A 19,205-nucleotide genomic window follows, 5' to 3' on the forward strand; every position below is an offset into this window, starting at 1 on the left:
ACTAACCCGGACAACACTAAACCAGACAACACTAAACCAGACACTAAACGAGACGACACTAACCCAGACATTAAACCAGACAACACTAACCCGGACAACACTAAACCAGACAACACTAAACCAGACACTAAACGAGACGACACTAACCCGGACATTAAACCAGACAACACTAAACCAGACACTAAACGAGACGACACTAACACGGACATTAAACCAGACAACACTAAACCAGACACTAAATCAGACGACACTAACCCGGACATTAAACCAGAAAACACTAAACGAGACAACACTAAACCAGACAATAAACGAGACGACACTAACCCGGACATTAAACCAGACAACACTAAACCAGACACTAAACCAGACGACACTAAGCCGGACATTAAACCAGACATTAAACCAGACAACACTAACCCGGACATTAAACCAGACAACACTAAACCAGACACTAAACGAGACGACACTAACCCGGACATTAAACCAGACAACACTAAACCAGACACTAAACCAGACGACACTAACCCGGACATTAAACCAGACAACACTAAACCAGACACTAAACCAGACAACACTAACCCGGACATTAAACCAGACAACACTAAACGCGACAACACTAAACCAGACACTAAACGAGACGACACTAACCCGGACATTAAACCAGGAAACACTAAACCAGACACAAAACCAGACGACACTAACCCGGACATTAAATCAGACAACACTAAACCAGACACTAAACGAGACGAGACTAACCCGGACATTAAATCAGACATTAAACCAGACAACACTAACCCGGACATTAAACCAGACAACACTAAACCAGACACTAAACGAGACGAGACTAACCCGGACATTAAACCAGACAACACTAAACCAGACAGTAAACCAGACGACACTAACCCGGACATTAAACCAGACAACACTAAACCAGACACTAAACCAGACAACACTAACCCGGACATTAAACCAGACATTAAATCAGACAACACTAAACCAGACAACACTAACCCGGACATTAAACCAGACATTAAATCAGACAACACTAAACGAGACGACACTAACCCGGACATTAAACCAGACATTAAATCAGACAACACTAAACCAGACAACACTAACCCGGACATTAAACCAGACATTAAATCAGACAACACTAAACCAGACAACACTAACCAGGACATTAAACCAGACATTAAATCAGACAACACTAAACCAGACAACACTAACCCGGACATTAAACCAGACATTAAATCAGACAACACTAACTCGGACATTAAACCAGACATTAAATCAGACAACACTAAACCAGACAACATGAGACCAGACAACACTAAACGAGACGACACTAACCCGGACATTAAACCAGACATTAAATCAGACAACACTAAACCAGACAACACTAACCCGGACATTAAACCAGACATTAAATCAGACAACACTAAACCAGACAACACTAACCCGGACATTAAACCAGACATTAAATCAGACAACACTAAACGAGACGACACTAACCCGGACATTAAACCAGACATTAAATCAGACAACACTAAACCAGACGACACTAACCCGGACATTAAACCAGACATTAAACCAGACAACACTAAACCAGACGACACTAACCCGGACATTAAACCAGACATTAAACCAGACAACACTAAACCAGACAACACTAAACCAGACACAAAACGAGAAGACACTATCCCAGACAACACTAAACCAGACAACACTAAACCAGACACAATATGAGACGACACTAACCCAGACAACACTAAACCAGACAACACTAAACCAGACACAAAACGAGACGACACTAACCCAGACAACACTAAACCAGACAACACTAAACCAGACACTAAACGAGACGACACTAACCCGGACATTAAACCAGACATTAAATCACACAACACTAAAACAGACAACACTAATCCGGACATTAAACCAGACATTAAATCAGACAACACTAAACCAGACAACACTAACCCGGACATTAAACCAGACATTAAATCAGACAACACTAAACCAAACGACACTAACCCGGACATTAAACCAGACATTAAATCAGACAACACTAAACCAGACAACACTAAACCAGACAACACTAAACCGGACAACATGAGACCAGACAACACTAAACCAGACAACACTAAACCGGACAACATGAGACCAGACAACACTAAACCAGACAACATGAGACCAGACAACACTAAACCAGACAAAACTAAACCAGACAACACTAAACCAGACAACATGAGACCAGACAACACTAAACCAGACAACATGAGACCAGACAACACTAAACCAGACAACACTAAACCAGACAACACTAAACCAGACAACACTAAACAAGACAACATGAGACCAGACAACACTAAACCAGACAACACTAAACCAGACAACACGAGACCAGACAACACTAAACCAGACAACACGAGACCAGACAACACTAAACCAGACAACATTAAACCAGACAACATGAGACCAGACAACATTAAATCAGACAACACCAAAACAGACAACATGAGACCAGACAACACTAAACCAGACAACACTAAACCAGACAACACTAAACCAGACATCACTAAATCAGACGACACTAAACCAGACAACATTAAACCAGACAACATGAGACCAGACAACACTAAACCATACAACACGAGACCAGACTACATGAGACCAGACAACACTAAACCTGACAACACTATACCAGACAACACTAAACCAGACAACACTAAACCAGACAACACTAACCCGGACATTAAACCAGACAACACTAAACCAGACACTAAACCAGACAACACTAACCCGGACATTAAACCAGACATTAAATCAGACAACACTAAACCAGACAACACTAACCCGGACATTAAACCAGACATTAAATCAGACAACACTAAACCAGACAACACTAACCCGGACATTAAACCAGACATTAAATCAGACAACACTAAACCAGACAACACTAACCCGGACATTAAACCAGACATTAAATCAGACAACACTAAACCAGACAACACTAACCCGGACATTAAACCAGACATTAAATCAGACAACACTAAACCAGACAACACTAACCAGGACATTAAACCAGACATTAAATCAGACAACACTAAACCAGACAACACTAACCCGGACATTAAACCAGACATTAAATCAGACAACACTAACTCGGACATTAAACCAGACATTAAATCAGACAACACTAAACCAGACAACATGAGACCAGACAACACTAAACGAGACGACACTAACCCGGACATTAAACCAGACATTAAATCAGACAACACTAAACCAGACAACACTAACCCGGACATTAAACCAGACATTAAATCAGACAACACTAAACCAGACAACACTAACCCGGACATTAAACCAGACATTAAATCAGACAACACTAAACGAGACGACACTAACCCGGACATTAAACCAGACATTAAATCAGACAACACTAAACCAGACGACACTAACCCGGACATTAAACCAGACATTAAACCAGACAACACTAAACCAGACGACACTAACCCGGACATTAAACCAGACATTAAACCAGACAACACTAAACCAGACAACACTAAACCAGACACAAAACGAGAAGACACTATCCCAGACAACACTAAACCAGACAACACTAAACCAGACACAATATGAGACGACACTAACCCAGACAACACTAAACCAGACAACACTAAACCAGACACAAAACGAGACGACACTAACCCAGACAACACTAAACCAGACAACACTAAACCAGACACTAAACGAGACGACACTAACCCGGACATTAAACCAGACATTAAATCACACAACACTAAAACAGACAACACTAATCCGGACATTAAACCAGACATTAAATCAGACAACACTAAACCAGACAACACTAACCCGGACATTAAACCAGACATTAAATCAGACAACACTAAACCAAACGACACTAACCCGGACATTAAACCAGACATTAAATCAGACAACACTAAACCAGACAACACTAAACCAGACAACACTAAACCGGACAACATGAGACCAGACAACACTAAACCAGACAACACTAAACCGGACAACATGAGACCAGACAAAACTAAACCAGACAACATGAGACCAGACAACACTAAACCAGACAACACTAAACCAGACAACATGAGACCAGACAACACTAAACCAGACAAAACTAAACCAGACAACACTAAACCAGACAACATGAGACCAGACAACACTAAACCAGACAACATGAGACCAGACAACACTAAACCAGACAACACTAAACCAGACAACACTAAACCAGACAACACTAAACAAGACAACATGAGACCAGACAACACTAAACCAGACAACACTAAACCAGACAACACGAGACCAGACAACACTAAACCAGACAACACGAGACCAGACAACACTAAACCAGACAACATTAAACCAGACAACATGAGACCAGACAACATTAAATCAGACAACACCAAAACAGACAACATGAGACCAGACAACACTAAACCAGACAACACTAAACCAGACAACACTAAACCAGACATCACTAAATCAGACGACACTAAACCAGACAACATTAAACCAGACAACATGAGACCAGACAACACTAAACCATACAACACGAGACCAGACTACATGAGACCAGACAACACTAAACCTGACAACACTAAACCAAACAACACTAACCCAGACAACACTAAACCAGACAACACTATACCAGACAACACTAAACCAGACAACACTAAACCAGACAACACTAAACCGGACAACATGAGACCAGACAACACTAAACCAGACAACAATAAACCGGACAACACTAAACCAGACAACATGAGACCAGACAACACTAAACCGGACAACATGAGACCAGACAACACTAAACCAGACAACACGAGACCAGACAACACTAAACCGGACAACATGAGACCAGACAACACTAAACCAGACAACACTAAACCAGACAACACTAAACCAGACAACATGAGACCAGACAACACTAAACCGGACAACATGAGACCAGACAACACTAAACCAGACAACACGAGACCAGACAACACTAAACCTGACAACACTAAACCAAACAACACTAACCCAGACAACACTAAACCAGACAACACTAAACCAGACAACACTAAACCGGACAACATGAGACCAGACAACACTAAACCAGACAACAATAGCCGGACAACACTAAACCAGACAACATGAGACCAGACAACACTAAACCGGACAACATGAGACCAGACAACACTAAACCAGACAACACGAGACCAGACAACACTAAACCGGACAACATGAGACCAGACAACACTAAACCAGACAACACTAAACCGGACAACACTAAACCAGACAACACGAGACCAGACAACACAAGACCAGACAACACTAAACCAGACAACACGAGACCAGACAACACTAAACCAGACAACACTAAACCAGACAACATGAGACCAGACAACACTAAACCGGACAACATGAGACCAGACAACACTACACCAGACAACACGAGACCAGACAACACTAAACCGGACAACATGAGACCAGACAACACTAAACCAGACAACATGAGACCAGACAACACTAAACCGGACAACATGAGACCAGACAACATGAGACCAGACAACACTAAACCAGATGACACTAAACCAGACAACATTAAACCATACAACACTAAACCAGACGACACTAAACCAGACAACACTAAACCAGACAACGCTAAACCAGACAACACTAAACCAGACGACACTAACCCGGACATTAAACCAGACATTAGACCAGACAACACTAAACCAGACAACACTAAACCAGACACAAAACGATACGACACTAACCCAGACAACACTAAACCAGACAACACTAAACCAGACACAAAACGAGACGACACTAACCCAGACAACACTAAACCAGACAGCACTAAACCAGACACAAAACGAGACGACACTAACCCAGACAACACTAAACCAGACAACACTAAACCAGACACAAAACGAGACGACACTAACCCAGACAACACTAACCAGACAACACTAAACCAGACACAAAACGAGACGACACTAACCCAGACAACACTAAACCAGACAACACTAAACCAGACACTAAACGAGACGACACTAACCCGGACATTAAACCAGACATTAAATCAGACAACACTAAACCAGACAACACTAACCCGGACATTAAACCAGACATTAAATCAGACAACACTAAACCAGACGACACTAACCCGGACATTAAACCAGACATTAAATCAGACAACACTAAACCAGACAACACTAAACCGGACAGCATGAGACCAGACAACACTAAACCAGATAACACTAAACCGGACAACATGAGACCAGACAACACTAAACCAGACAACACTAAACCAGACAACACTAAACCAGACAACATGAGACCAGACAACACTAAACCAGACAACACTAAACCAGACAACACTAAACCAGACAACATGAGACCAGACAACACTAAACCAGACAACATGAGACCAGACAACACTAAACCAGACAACACTAAACCAGACAACACTAAACCAGACAACACTAAACAAGACAACATGAGACCAGACAACACTAAACCAGACAACACGAGACCAGACAACACTAAACCAGACAACACGAGACCAGACAACATTAAACCAGACAGCATGAGACCAGACAACATTAAAACAGACAACACCAAAACAGACAACATGAGACCAGACAACACTAAACCAGACAACACTAAACCAGACAACACTAAACCAGACAACACTAAATCAGACGACACTAAACCAGACAACATTAAACCAGACAACATGAGACCAGACAACACTAAACCATACAACACGAGACCAGATTACATGAGACCAGACAACACTAAACCTGACAACACTAAACCAGACAACACTAACCCAGACAACACTAAACCAGACAACACTAAACCAGACAACACTAAACCAGACAACATGAGACCAGACAACATTAAACCAGACAACACTAAACCGGACAACACTAAACCAGACAACACGAGACCAGACAACACTAAACCAGACAACACGAGACCAGACAACACTAAACCAGACAACACGAGACCAGACAACACTAAACCAGACAACATGAGACCAGACAACACTAAACCGGACAACATGAGACCAGACTACACTAAACCAGACAACACGAGACCAGACAACACTAAACCAGACAACACTAAACCGGACAACACTAAACCAGACAACACGAGACCAGACAACACTAAACCAGACAACACGAGACAAGAGAACACTAAACCAGACAACATGAGACCAGACAGCACTGAACAGGACAACATGAGACCAGACAACACTAAACCAGACAACACGAGACCAGACAACACTAAACCGGACAACATGAGACCAGACAACACTAAACCAGACAACATGAGACCAGACAACACTAAACCAGACAACAGTAAACCAGACAACAGTAAACCAGACAACACTAAACTGGACAACATGAGACCAGACAACATGAGACCAGACAACACTAAACCAGACGACACTAAACCAGACAACATTAAACCATACAACACTAAACCAGACGACACTGAACCAGACAACACTAAACCAGACAACACTAAACCAGACAACACTAAACCAGACGACACTAAACCAGACGACACAAATCCAGACGACACTAAACCAGACAACACTAAACCAGACAACACTAAACCAGACAACACTAAACCGGACAGCATGAGACCAGACAACACTAAACCAGACAACACTAAACCAGACAACACGAGACCAGACAACACTAAACCAGACAACATGAGACCAGACAACACTAAACCAGACAACACGAGACCAGACAACACTAAACCAGACAACACGAGACCAGACAACACTAAACCAGACAACATGAGACCAGACAACACTAAACCGGACAACATGAGACCAGACTACACTAAACCAGACAACACGAGACCAGACAACACTAAACCAGACAACACTAAACCGGACAACACTAAACCAGACAACACGAGACCAGACAACACTAAACCAGACAACACGAGACAAGAGAACACTAAACCAGACAACATGAGACCAGACAACACTAAACCAGACAACACGAGACCAGACAACACTAAACCGGACAACATGAGACCAGACAACACTAAACCGGACAACATGAGACCAGACAACACTAAACCAGACAACAGTAAACCAGACAACACGAAACCAGACAACACTAAACTGGACAACATGAGACCAGACTACACTAAACCAGACAACACGATACCAGACAACACTAAACCAGACAACACTAAACCGGACAACACTAAACCAGACAACACGAGACCAGACAACACTAAACCAGACAACACGAGACAAGAGAACACTAAACCAGACAACATGAGACCAGACAACACTAAACCAGACAACACGAGACCAGACAACACTAAACCGGACAACATGAGACCAGACAACACTAAACCGGACAACATGAGACCAGACAACACTAAACCAGACAACAGTAAACCAGACAACACGAAACCAGACAACACTAAACTGGACAACATGAGACCAGACAACATGAGACCAGACAACACTAAACCAGACGACACTAAACCAGACAACATTAAACCATACAACACTAAACCAGACAACACTAAACCAGACAACACTAAACCAGACAACACTAAATCAGACAACACTAAACCAGACGACACTAAACCAGACGACACAAATCCAGACGACACTAAACCAGACAACACTAAACCAGACAACACTAAACCAGACAACACTAAACCGGACAGCATGAGACCAGACAACACTAAACCAGACAACACTAAACCGGACAACACTAAACCAGACAACACGACACCAGACAACACTAAACCAGACAACATGAGACCAGACAACACTAAACCAGACAACACTAAACCAGACAACATTAAAGCAGAGTACACTAAACCAGACAACATTAAACCAGACAACACGAGATCCGGACATTAAACCAGACATTAAACCAGACAACACTAAACCAGACAACACTAAACCAGACAACACTAGACCAGACAACACTAGACCAGACAACAATAAACCAGACAACATGAGACCAGACAACACTAAACCAGACAACACTAAACCAGACAACACTAAACCAGACAACACTAACCCAGACAACATTAAACAAGACAACACTAAACCAGACAACACTAAACTAGACAACACTAAACCAGACAACATTAAAGCAGAGTACACTAAACCAGACAACATTAAACCAGACAACACTAAACCAGACAACACGAGACCCGGACATTAAACCAGACAACACTAAACCAGACAACACTAACCCAGACAACACTAAACAAGACAACACTAAACCAGACAACACTAAACCAGACAACACTAAACCAGACAACACTAACCCAGACAACACTAAACAAGACAACACTAAACCAGACAACACTAAACCAGACAACATGAGACCAGACAACACTAAACCAGACAACACTAGACCAGACAACACTAAACCAGACAACATTAAACCAGACAACATGAGACCAGACAACACTAAACCAGACAACACTAAACCAGACAACATGAGAACAGACAACACTAAACCAGACAACATTAAACCAGACTAAATTAATCCAGACAACACTAAACCAGACAACACTAAACCAGACAACATGAAACCAGACAACATGAAACCAGACAACATGAGACCAGACAACACTAAACCAGACAACACTAAACCAGACAACACTAAACCAGACAACACTAAACCAGACAACATGAGACCAAACAACACTAAACCAGACAACACTAAACCATCCTCTCCTAGCTACTGTACTCCTCCTCCCTCCTCTCCTAGCTACTGTACTCCTCCTCCCTCTTCTCCTGGTTACTGTACTCCTCCTCCCTGCTCTCCTAAATACTGTACTCCTCTCCTAGCTACTGAGTCCCTTAGTATGAGGTGGTGTCAGTCCCTCGTACTTGTTCCTAGTATGAGTCCCTAGTATGAGGTGTTATCAGTCCCTTAGTATGAGGTGGTATCAGTCCCTTAGTATGAGGTGGTATCAGTCCCTTAGTATGAGGTGGTATCAGTCCATGGGTATGAGGTGGTATCAGTCCCTTAGTATGAGGTGGTATCAGTCCCTTAGTATGAGGTGGTACTAGTCCCTAGTATGAGTCCCTAGCATGAGGTGGTGTCAGTCCCTTAGTAGGAGGTGGTGTCAGTCCCTTAGTATGAGGTGGTATCAGTCGCTTAGTATGTGGTGGTATCAGTCCCTTAGTATTTTTTATTTTATTTTTATTTCACCTTTATTTAACCAGGTAGGCTAGTTGAGAACAAGTTCTCATTTGCAACTGCGACCTGGCCAAGATAAAGCATAGCAGTATGAGCAGACAACACAGAGTTACACATGGAGTAAACAATTAACAAGTCAATAACACAGTAGAAAAACAAAGGGGGGAGTCTATATACAATGTGTGCAAAAGGCATGAGGTAGGCGAATAATTACAATTTTGCAGATTAACACTGGAGTGATAAATGATCAGATGGTCATGTACAGGTAGAGATATTGGTGTGCAAAAGAGCAGAAAAATAAATAAATAAAAACAGTATGGGGATGAGGTAGGTGAAAATGGGTGGGCTATTTACCAATAGACTATGTACAGCTGCAGCGATCGGTTAGCTGCTCAGATAGCTGATGTTTGAAGTTGGTGAGGGAGATAAAAGTCTCCAACTTCAGCGATTTTTGCAATTCGTTCCAGTCACAGGCAGCAGAGTACTGGAACGAAAGGCGGCCAAATGAGGTGTTGGCTTTAGGGATGATCAGTGAGATACACCTGCTGGAGCGCGTGCTACGGATGGGTGTTGCCATCGTGACCAGTGAGCTGAGATAAGGCGGAGCTTTACCTAGCATGGACTTGTAGATGACCTGGAGCCAGTGGGTCTGGCGACGAATATGTAGCGAGGGCCAGCCGACTAGAGCATACAAGTCGCAGTGGTGGGTGGTATAAGGTGCTTTAGTGACAAAACGGATGGCACTGTGATAGACTGCATCCAGTTTGCTGAGTAGAGTGTTGGAAGCCATTTTGTAGATGACATCGCCGAAGTCGAGGATCGGTAGGATAGTCAGTTTTACTAGGGTAAGCTTGGCGGCGTGAGTGAAGGAGGCTTTGTTGCGGAATAGAAAGCCGACTCTTGATTTGATTTTCGATTGGAGATGTTTGATATGAGTCTGGAAGGAGAGTTTGCAGTCTAGCCAGACACCTAGGTACTTATAGATGTATGAGGTGGTATCAGTCCCTTAGTATGAGGTGGTATGAATACCTAGTATGAGTCCCTAGTATGAGGTGGTATGAGTCCCTAGTATGAGTCCCTTAGTATGAGGTGGTATGAGCCCCTAGTATGAGTCCCTTGAATGAGTCCCTCGTATAAAGTGGTATGAGTCCCTAGTATGAGTCCCTTAGTATGAGGTGGTATGAGTCCCTTAGTATGAGGTGGTATGAGTCCCTTACTATGAGATGGTATGAGTCCCTAGTATGAGTCCCTAGTATGAGTCCCTTAGTATGAGTTGGTACTAGTCCCTAGTATGAGTCCCTAGTATGAGGTGGTATGAGTCCCTAGGATGAGTCCCTTAGTATGAGGTGGAATGATTCCTTTAGTATGAGGTGGAATAAGTCCTTTAGTAAGAGGTGGTATGAGTCCCTAGTATGAGGTGGTATGAGTCACATAGTATGAGGTGGTATGAGCCCCTAGTATGAGTCCCTAGTATGAGTCCCTCATATGAAGTGGTATGAGTCCCTAGTACGAGTCCCATAGTATGAGGTGGTATGAGTCCCTAGTATGAGGTGGAATGAGTCCCTTAGTACGAGGTGGTATGAGCCCCTAGTATGAGTCACTAGTATGAGTCCCTTAGTATGAGGTGGTATGAGCCCCTAGTATGAGTCCCTTGAATGAGTCCCTCGTATAAAGTGGTATGAGTCCCTAGTATGAGTCCCTTAGTATGAGGTGGTATGAGTCCCTTAGTATGAGGTGGTATGAGTCCCTTACTATGAGATGGTATGAGTCCCTAGTATGAGCCCCTAGTATGAGTCCCTTAGTATGAGTCCCTTAGTATGAGGTGGTATGAGTCCCTAGTATGAGTCAATAGTATGAGTCCCTTGGAATGAGTCCCCTGGTATGAGGTGGTATGAGTCCCTAGTATGAGTACATTAGTATGAGGTGTTATGAGTCCCAAGAATGAGTCCCTTAGCATGAGGTGGTATGAGTCCCTAGTATGAGTCCCTTAGTATGAGGTGGTATGGGTCCCTTAGTATAAGGAGGTATGAATCCCTAGTATGAGTCCCTAGTATGAGTACCTTAGTAGGAGGTGGTATGAGTCCCTTAGTAAGAGGTGGTATGACTCCCTTAGTAAGAGGTGGTATGAGTCCCTAGTATGAGGTGGTACTAGTCTCTAGTATGAGTCCCTTAGTATGAGGTGGTACTAGTCTCTAGTATGAGTCCCTTAGTATGAGGTGGTACTAGTCCCTAGTATGATTCCCTTAGTATGAGGTGGAATGAGTCCCTTAGTATGAGGTGGAATGATTCCCTTAGTATGAGGTGGAATGAGTCCTTTAGTATGAGGTGGTATGAGTCCCTTAGTATGAGGTGGTATGAGTCCCTAGTATGAGGTGGTATGAGTCCCTTAGTATGAGGTGGAATGAGTCCCTTAGTATTAGGTGGTATGAGTCCCTAGTATGAGGTGGAATGAGTCCCTTAGTATGAGGTGGAATGAGTCCCTAGTATGAGGTGGTATGAGTCCCTAGTATGAGGTGGAATGAGTCCCTTAGTATGAGGTGGTATGAGTCCCTAGTATGAGGTGGTATGAGTCCCTAGTATGAGGTGGTATGAGTCTCTAGTATGAGTCCCTTAGTATGAGGTGGAATGAGTCCCTAGTATGAGGTGGTATGAGTCCCTTAGTATGAGGTGGTATGAGTCCCTAGTATGAGGTGGTATGAGTCCCTAGTATGAGGTGGAATGAGTCCCTTAGTATGAGGTGGTATGAGTCTCTAGTATGAGGTGGTATGAGTCCCTTAGTACAAGGTGGTATGAGTCCCTAGTATGAGTCCCTAGTATGAGGTATCCCATACTAAAGGACTCCCTAGAATGAGTCCTTTAGTATGAGGTGGTATGAGTCCCTAGTATGAGTCCTTATGTATGCGGAGGTATGAGTCCCTAGAATGAGTCCCTTAGTATGAGGTGGTATGATTCCATTAGTATGAGGTGGTATGAGTCCCTTAGTATGAGGTGATATGAGTCCCTTAGAATGAATCCCGTAGAATGAGTTGGCATGAGTCCCTTGGTATGAGTTCCTAGTATGAGTCACTTAGTATGAGGTGGTATGAGTCCCTTAGTATGAGGTGGTGTGAGTCCCCAGTATGAGTCCCTAGTATGAGTCCCTCGTATGAGGATGTATAAGTCCCTAGTATGAGTCCCTAGTATGAGGCGGTGTGAGTCGATTAATATGAGGTGGTATGAGTCCCCAGTTTGAATCCCTAGTATGAGTCCCTCGTATGAGGGTGTGTAAGTCCCTAGTATGAGGTGGTAGGAGTCTTTTAGTGTGAGGTGGTATGAGTCACTTAGTATGAGGCGGTATGAGTCCCTCGTATGAGGTGGTATGAGTCCCTAGTATGAGTCCCTTATTATGAGTCCCTAGTATGAGTCCATTAGTAAGAGGTGCTATGAGTCTCTAGTATGAGTCCCTTAGTATGAGGTGGAATGAGTCCCTTAGTATGAGGTGGTATGAGTCCATTAGTATGAGGTATTATGACTCCCTTAGTGTGAGGTGGTATGAGTCTATTAGTACGAGGTGGTATGAGTCCATTAGTACAAGGTGGTATGAGTCCACTAGTATGAGGTGGTATGAGTCCACTAGTATGAGGTGGAATGAGTCCCTTAGTGTGAGGTGGTATGAGTCCCTTGGCATGAGGTGGTTTGAGTCCCTAGTATGAGTCCTTATGTATGAGGAGGTATGAGTCCCTAGAATGAGTCCCTTAGTATGAGGTGGTATGAGTCCCTTAGAATGAGTCCCCTAGTATGAGTTGGCATGAGTTCCTTAGTAAGAGGTGGTATGAGTACCTTGGTATGAGTTCCTAGTATGAGTCACTTAGTATGAGGTGGTATGAGTCCCTTATTATTAGGTAGTGTGAGTCCCCAGTATGAGTCCCTAGTATGAGTCCCTCATATGAGGGTGTATATGTCCCTAGTATGAGTCACTTAGTATGAGGTGGTATGAGTCCCTTAGTATAAGGTGGTATGAATCCCTAGTATGAGTCCCTAGTATGAGGTGGCATGAGTCCCTATTATGAGCCCCTTAGTATGAGGTGTCAGGAGTCCCTAGTATGAGGTGGTATGAGTCCTTAGTATGAGTCCCTTAGTATGAGTACATTAGTATGAGGTGGTTTGAGTCCCTAGAATGAGTCCCTTAGCATGAGGTGGTATGAGTCTCTTAGTATGAGTCCCTTAGTATGAGGTGGTATGAGTCCCTAGAATGAGTCCCTTAGTATGAGGTGGTATGATCCCCTAGTATAAGTCCCTTGTATGAAGTTGTATAAGTCCCTAGTATGAGTCACTTAGTATGAGGTGGTATGAGTCCATCAGTATGTGTCCTTTAGTATGAGGTGGTATGAGTCTCTAGTATCAGTCCCATAGTATGAGGTGGTATGAGTCTCTAGTATGAGTCCCTTAGTATGAGGTGGAATGAGTCCCTAGTATGAGGTGGTATGAGTCCCTTAGTATGAGGTGGTATGAGTTCACTAGTATGAGGTGGAATGAGTCCCTTAGTATGAGGTATTATGAGTCCCTTAGTATGAGGTGGAATGAGTCCCTTAGTATGAGGTGGTATGAGTCCCTATTATGAGGTGGTATGAGTCCCTTAGTATGAGGTGGTATGAGTCCATTAGTATGAGGTGGAATGAGTCCCTTAGTATGAGGTATTATGAGTCCCTTAGTATGAGGTGGTATGAGTCCCTAGTATGAGGTGGTATGAGTCCCTAGTATGAGGTGGAATGAGTCCCTTAGTATGAGGTGGTATGAGTACCTAGTATGAGGTGGTATGAGTCCCTTAGTATGTGTCCTTTAGTATGAGGTGGTATGAGTCTCTAGTATCAGTCCCATAGTATGAGGTGGTATGAGTCCCTTAGTATGAGGTGGTATGAGTCCCTTAGTATGAGGCGGTATGAGTCCCTTAGTATGAGGTATTATGAGTCCCTTAGTATGAGGCGGTATGAGTCCCTTAGTATGAGGTATTATGAGTCCCTTAGTATGTGGTGGTACGAGTTCTCGCTTGCTTGCATGTGGCTCTCCCTGCTGGAATGTGCCTGTCTCCCTGTCTGTACTTCCCTTTCATGGTGCTATAATGGCTAAGCTATTAAAATCCATTTCAGCTCTGACCGCAATCAACATTCAATTCTGACTGCCATGCTCTCTCCCTCCCTCCCTACCTCCTTCTCTCCCTCCATCTCTACCTCTCTCCCAACCCTGTCAGTTATCCACAAAACAGATGCCAGCTTCTCCTTCACAATGACTGCTGTCTGATGGCTGAGAGAGAGAGAGACTACTGTGCTGTTAGCTCCAAACTAGTTTGGAGGACTGATGCTGTACCCCTCTACCTTTGACTGGAGGCCTGATGCTCTACCCCTCTACCTTTGACTGGAGGCCTGATGCTCTACCCCTCTACCTTCGACTGGAGGCCTGATGCTCTACCCCTCTACCTTCGACTGGAGGCCTGATGCTCTACCCCTCTACCTTCGACTGGAGGCCTGATGCTGTACCCCTGTACCTTCGACTGGAGGCCTGATGCTCTACCCCTCTACCTTTGACTGGAGGCCTGATGCTCTACCCCTCTACCCTTGACTGGAGGCCTGATGCTCTACCCCTCTACCTTCGACTGGAGGCCTGATGCTCTACCCCTCTACCTTTGACTGGAGGCCTGATGCTCTACCCCTCTACCCCTCTACCTTTGACTGGAGGCCTGATGCTCTACCCCTCTACCCCTTTACCTTTGACTGGAGGCCTGATGCTCTACCCCTCTACCTTTGACTGGAGGCCTGATGCTCTACCCCTCTACCCCTCTACCTTTGACTGGAGGCCTGATGCTCTACCCCTCTACCTTCGACTGGAGGCCTGATGCTCTACCCCTCTACCTTTGACTGGAGGCCTGATGTTCTACCCCTCTACCCCTCTACCTTTGACTGGAGGCCTGATGCTCTACCCCTCTACCCCTCTACCTTTGACTGGAGGCCTGACGCTCTACCCCAGTCAAACTGAGCACCAACTCAAAGTCTACTGTTCCACAACGACACCTCTTGCTGGCTGAAAAATATATTACGACTCAGCTGTCAGCACCAAACCACATTAACCAGACTGTTTATAAAACACTCACCCTCTGGAGTGGCTGAGGTACACAACAGCCTCTGGCCATGCCACGAGGGGTCGCCACTCCAACCCTGGGGGGGGGGGGGGGGGGGGAGACAGATAGAGAGAGAGAGAGAGAGAGAGAGAGAGAGATGGTGATGGCGAGAGAGAGAGAGACAGAGAGAGAGAGAGAGAGAGAGAAAGAGAGAGAGAGAGCGAGAGAGAGATATGGAGGGAAGAATGAAGAGAGGGAGGGAAAGAGGTAAAGATGTAAAGAGACAAGGAGGGAGGGAGAGGGAGAGAAATAGCGAGAGAGGGAAGGAAGGAAGGATGGAGAGAGGGAGAGAAAGAGAGAGATATAGCGAGAGAGAGAGGGAAGGAAGGAAGGACGGAGAGAGGGAGAGAAAGAGAGAGAAATAGCGCGAGAGAGAGAGGGGGGGAAGGAAATAGGGAGAGAAAAAGAGATTAAATATTATACTGACAATAAATTGAAATCGGAAATTGTTGCGTTTATAAGATTTTTAAGAGTTACAGTTCACATGAGAAAATCAGTGAATATAAATAAATTCATTAGGTCCTAATCTATGGATTTCACATGACTGTGAATATGCATCTGTTGCTCACAGAGACCTTAAAATAAATTGACCTCACAACGGACCTCAAGATCTCATCATGGTATTTCTGTGCATTAAAATTGCCATAGATAAAATGCAATTGTGTCCGTTGTCCTAAATTTATGCCTGCCCATACCATAATCCCACCAACACCATGGGGCACTCTGTTCACAACGTTGACATTAGCAAACCGCTCGCCCACACGACGCCATACACATGATCTGATGTTGTGAGGCCGGTTAGATGTTCTGACAAATTCTCAACAATGACGTTGTTTATGTTAGGCTTATGTTAGAGAAATGAATATTAAATTCTCTGGCAACAGCCCTGGTGGACATTCCTGCAGTCACCATGCCAATTGCAGGCTCCCTCAAAACTGGATACATTGGTGGCATTGTGTTGTGCAAAACAAATGCACATTTTAGAGTGGACTTTTATTGACCCCAGCACAAGGTCCACCTGTGTAATGAACAAACTGTTTAATCAGCTTCTTGATATGCCACACCTGTCAGGTGGATGTATTATCTTGTCAATGGATAAATGCTCACTAACAGGGATGTAAACAAATTTGCGCACAACATTTTAGAGCGTGTGGAACATTTCTGTGATCTTTTATTTTATGAAACATGGGACTTCACATGTTGCGTTTATACTTTAGATCAGTGTATATGTTGAAATAAACAGAATCCATGACAACCACTTGATAAATACAAATATACATAATGTAGTTAGCCCTCTGGACTTTTTCTACGTTTTGTTTAGGCATTATACTAAAATGGATTAAAAGTGCTTGTAATTTATTAAAAATCAAAAACAGAAAAAAGCTTATTTATTTACATGAGTATTCAAACCTTTTGCTATGAGTCTCGAAATTGAGCTCAGGTGCATCCTGTTTCCATTGATCATCTTTGAGATGTTTGTACAACTTGGAGTCCACCTGTGGTAAACTCAATATGATTGGACATGATTTGGAAAGGCACACACCTGTCTATATAAGGTCCCATGGTTGACTGTGCATGTCAGAGCAAAAACCAAGACATGAGTTTGAAAGAATTGTCCTTAGAGCTCCGAGACAGGATTGTGTCAAGGCACAGATCTGGGGAACGGTACCAACACATTTCTGCAGCATTGAAGGTCCCCCCAAAAATGGGCAATATACAGTACCAGTCAAAAGATTGGACACATCTAGTCATTCAGGGGGTTTTCTTTATTTTTACTATTTTCTACATTGTAGAATAATAGTGAAGTCATCAAAACTATGAAATAACACATTTGGAATCGAGTAGTAACCAAAAAAGTGTTTTATATATGTGAGATTCTTCAAAGTAGCCACCTTTTGCCTTGATGAAAACTTTGCACACTCTTGGCATTCTCTCAACCAGCTTGACCTGGAATGCTTTTCCAACCATCTTGAAGGAGTTCTCACATATGCTGACCACTTGTTGGCTACTTTTCCTTCACTCTGCGGTCCAACTCATCCCAAACCATCTCAATTTGGTTGAGGTCATGTGATTGTGGAGGCCAGGTCATCTGATGCAGCACTCCATCACTCTCCTTCTTGGTCAAATAGCCCTTACACAGCCTGGAGGTGTGTTGGGTCATTGTCCTGTTAAAAAAAACAAATGATAGTCCAACTTTTATTTTTTTTTATTTCACCTTTATTTAACCAGGTAGGCTAGTTGAGAACAAGTTCTCATTTACAACTGCGACCTGGCCAAGATAAAGCAAAGCAGTTTGACACAAACAACGACACAGAGTTACACATGGAGTAAAACAAACATACAATCAATAATGCTGTAGAAAAATAAGTCCTTATACAATGAAGTAGAAAAAACTAAGCGCTAACCAGATAGGATGGTGTATTGCTGCAGAATGCTGTGGTAGCCATGCTGGTTAAGAGTGACTTGAATTATAAATAAATCAATGACAGTGTCGCCAAAAAAAGCACCCCCACACAATCACACCTCCTCCTCCATGCTTCACGGTGGGAAGCACACATGTGGAGATCATCTGTCCACCTGCTCTGCGTCTCACAAGGACATGGCTGTTGGGACCAAAAATTTCAAATTTGTACTCATCAGACCAAAGCACAGATTTCCACCGGTCTAATGTCCATTGCTCGTGTTTCTTGGCCCAAGCAAGTCTCTTCTTATTGGTGTCCTTTAGTAGTGGTTTCTTTGCAGCAATTCAACCATGAAGGTCTGATTCACTGGGTCTCCTCTGAACAGCTGATGTTGAGATGTAT

General features: G+C 43.5%; 1 protein-coding gene across 1 annotated transcript in view; it reads right to left on the reverse strand.

The window, feature by feature from the left end:
- LOC110518228 (calcium uniporter protein, mitochondrial) overlaps positions 1–19,205 on the reverse strand; it is a 104,811-nt gene that overhangs the window by 13,102 nt on the left and 72,504 nt on the right. Inside the window, exon 3 of the mRNA XM_036956389.2 lies at positions 16,375–16,438. Coding sequence (XP_036812284.2) covers positions 16,375–16,438 — 64 coding nt within the window. The remainder of the gene's footprint in view (positions 1–16,374; positions 16,439–19,205) is intronic.

Source organism: Oncorhynchus mykiss, chromosome 20, assembly GCF_057628025.1.
Source record: "Oncorhynchus mykiss isolate SJ-2025 chromosome 20, ASM5762802v1, whole genome shotgun sequence".
NCBI classification, from domain to species: Eukaryota; Metazoa; Chordata; class Actinopteri; order Salmoniformes; family Salmonidae; genus Oncorhynchus; species Oncorhynchus mykiss.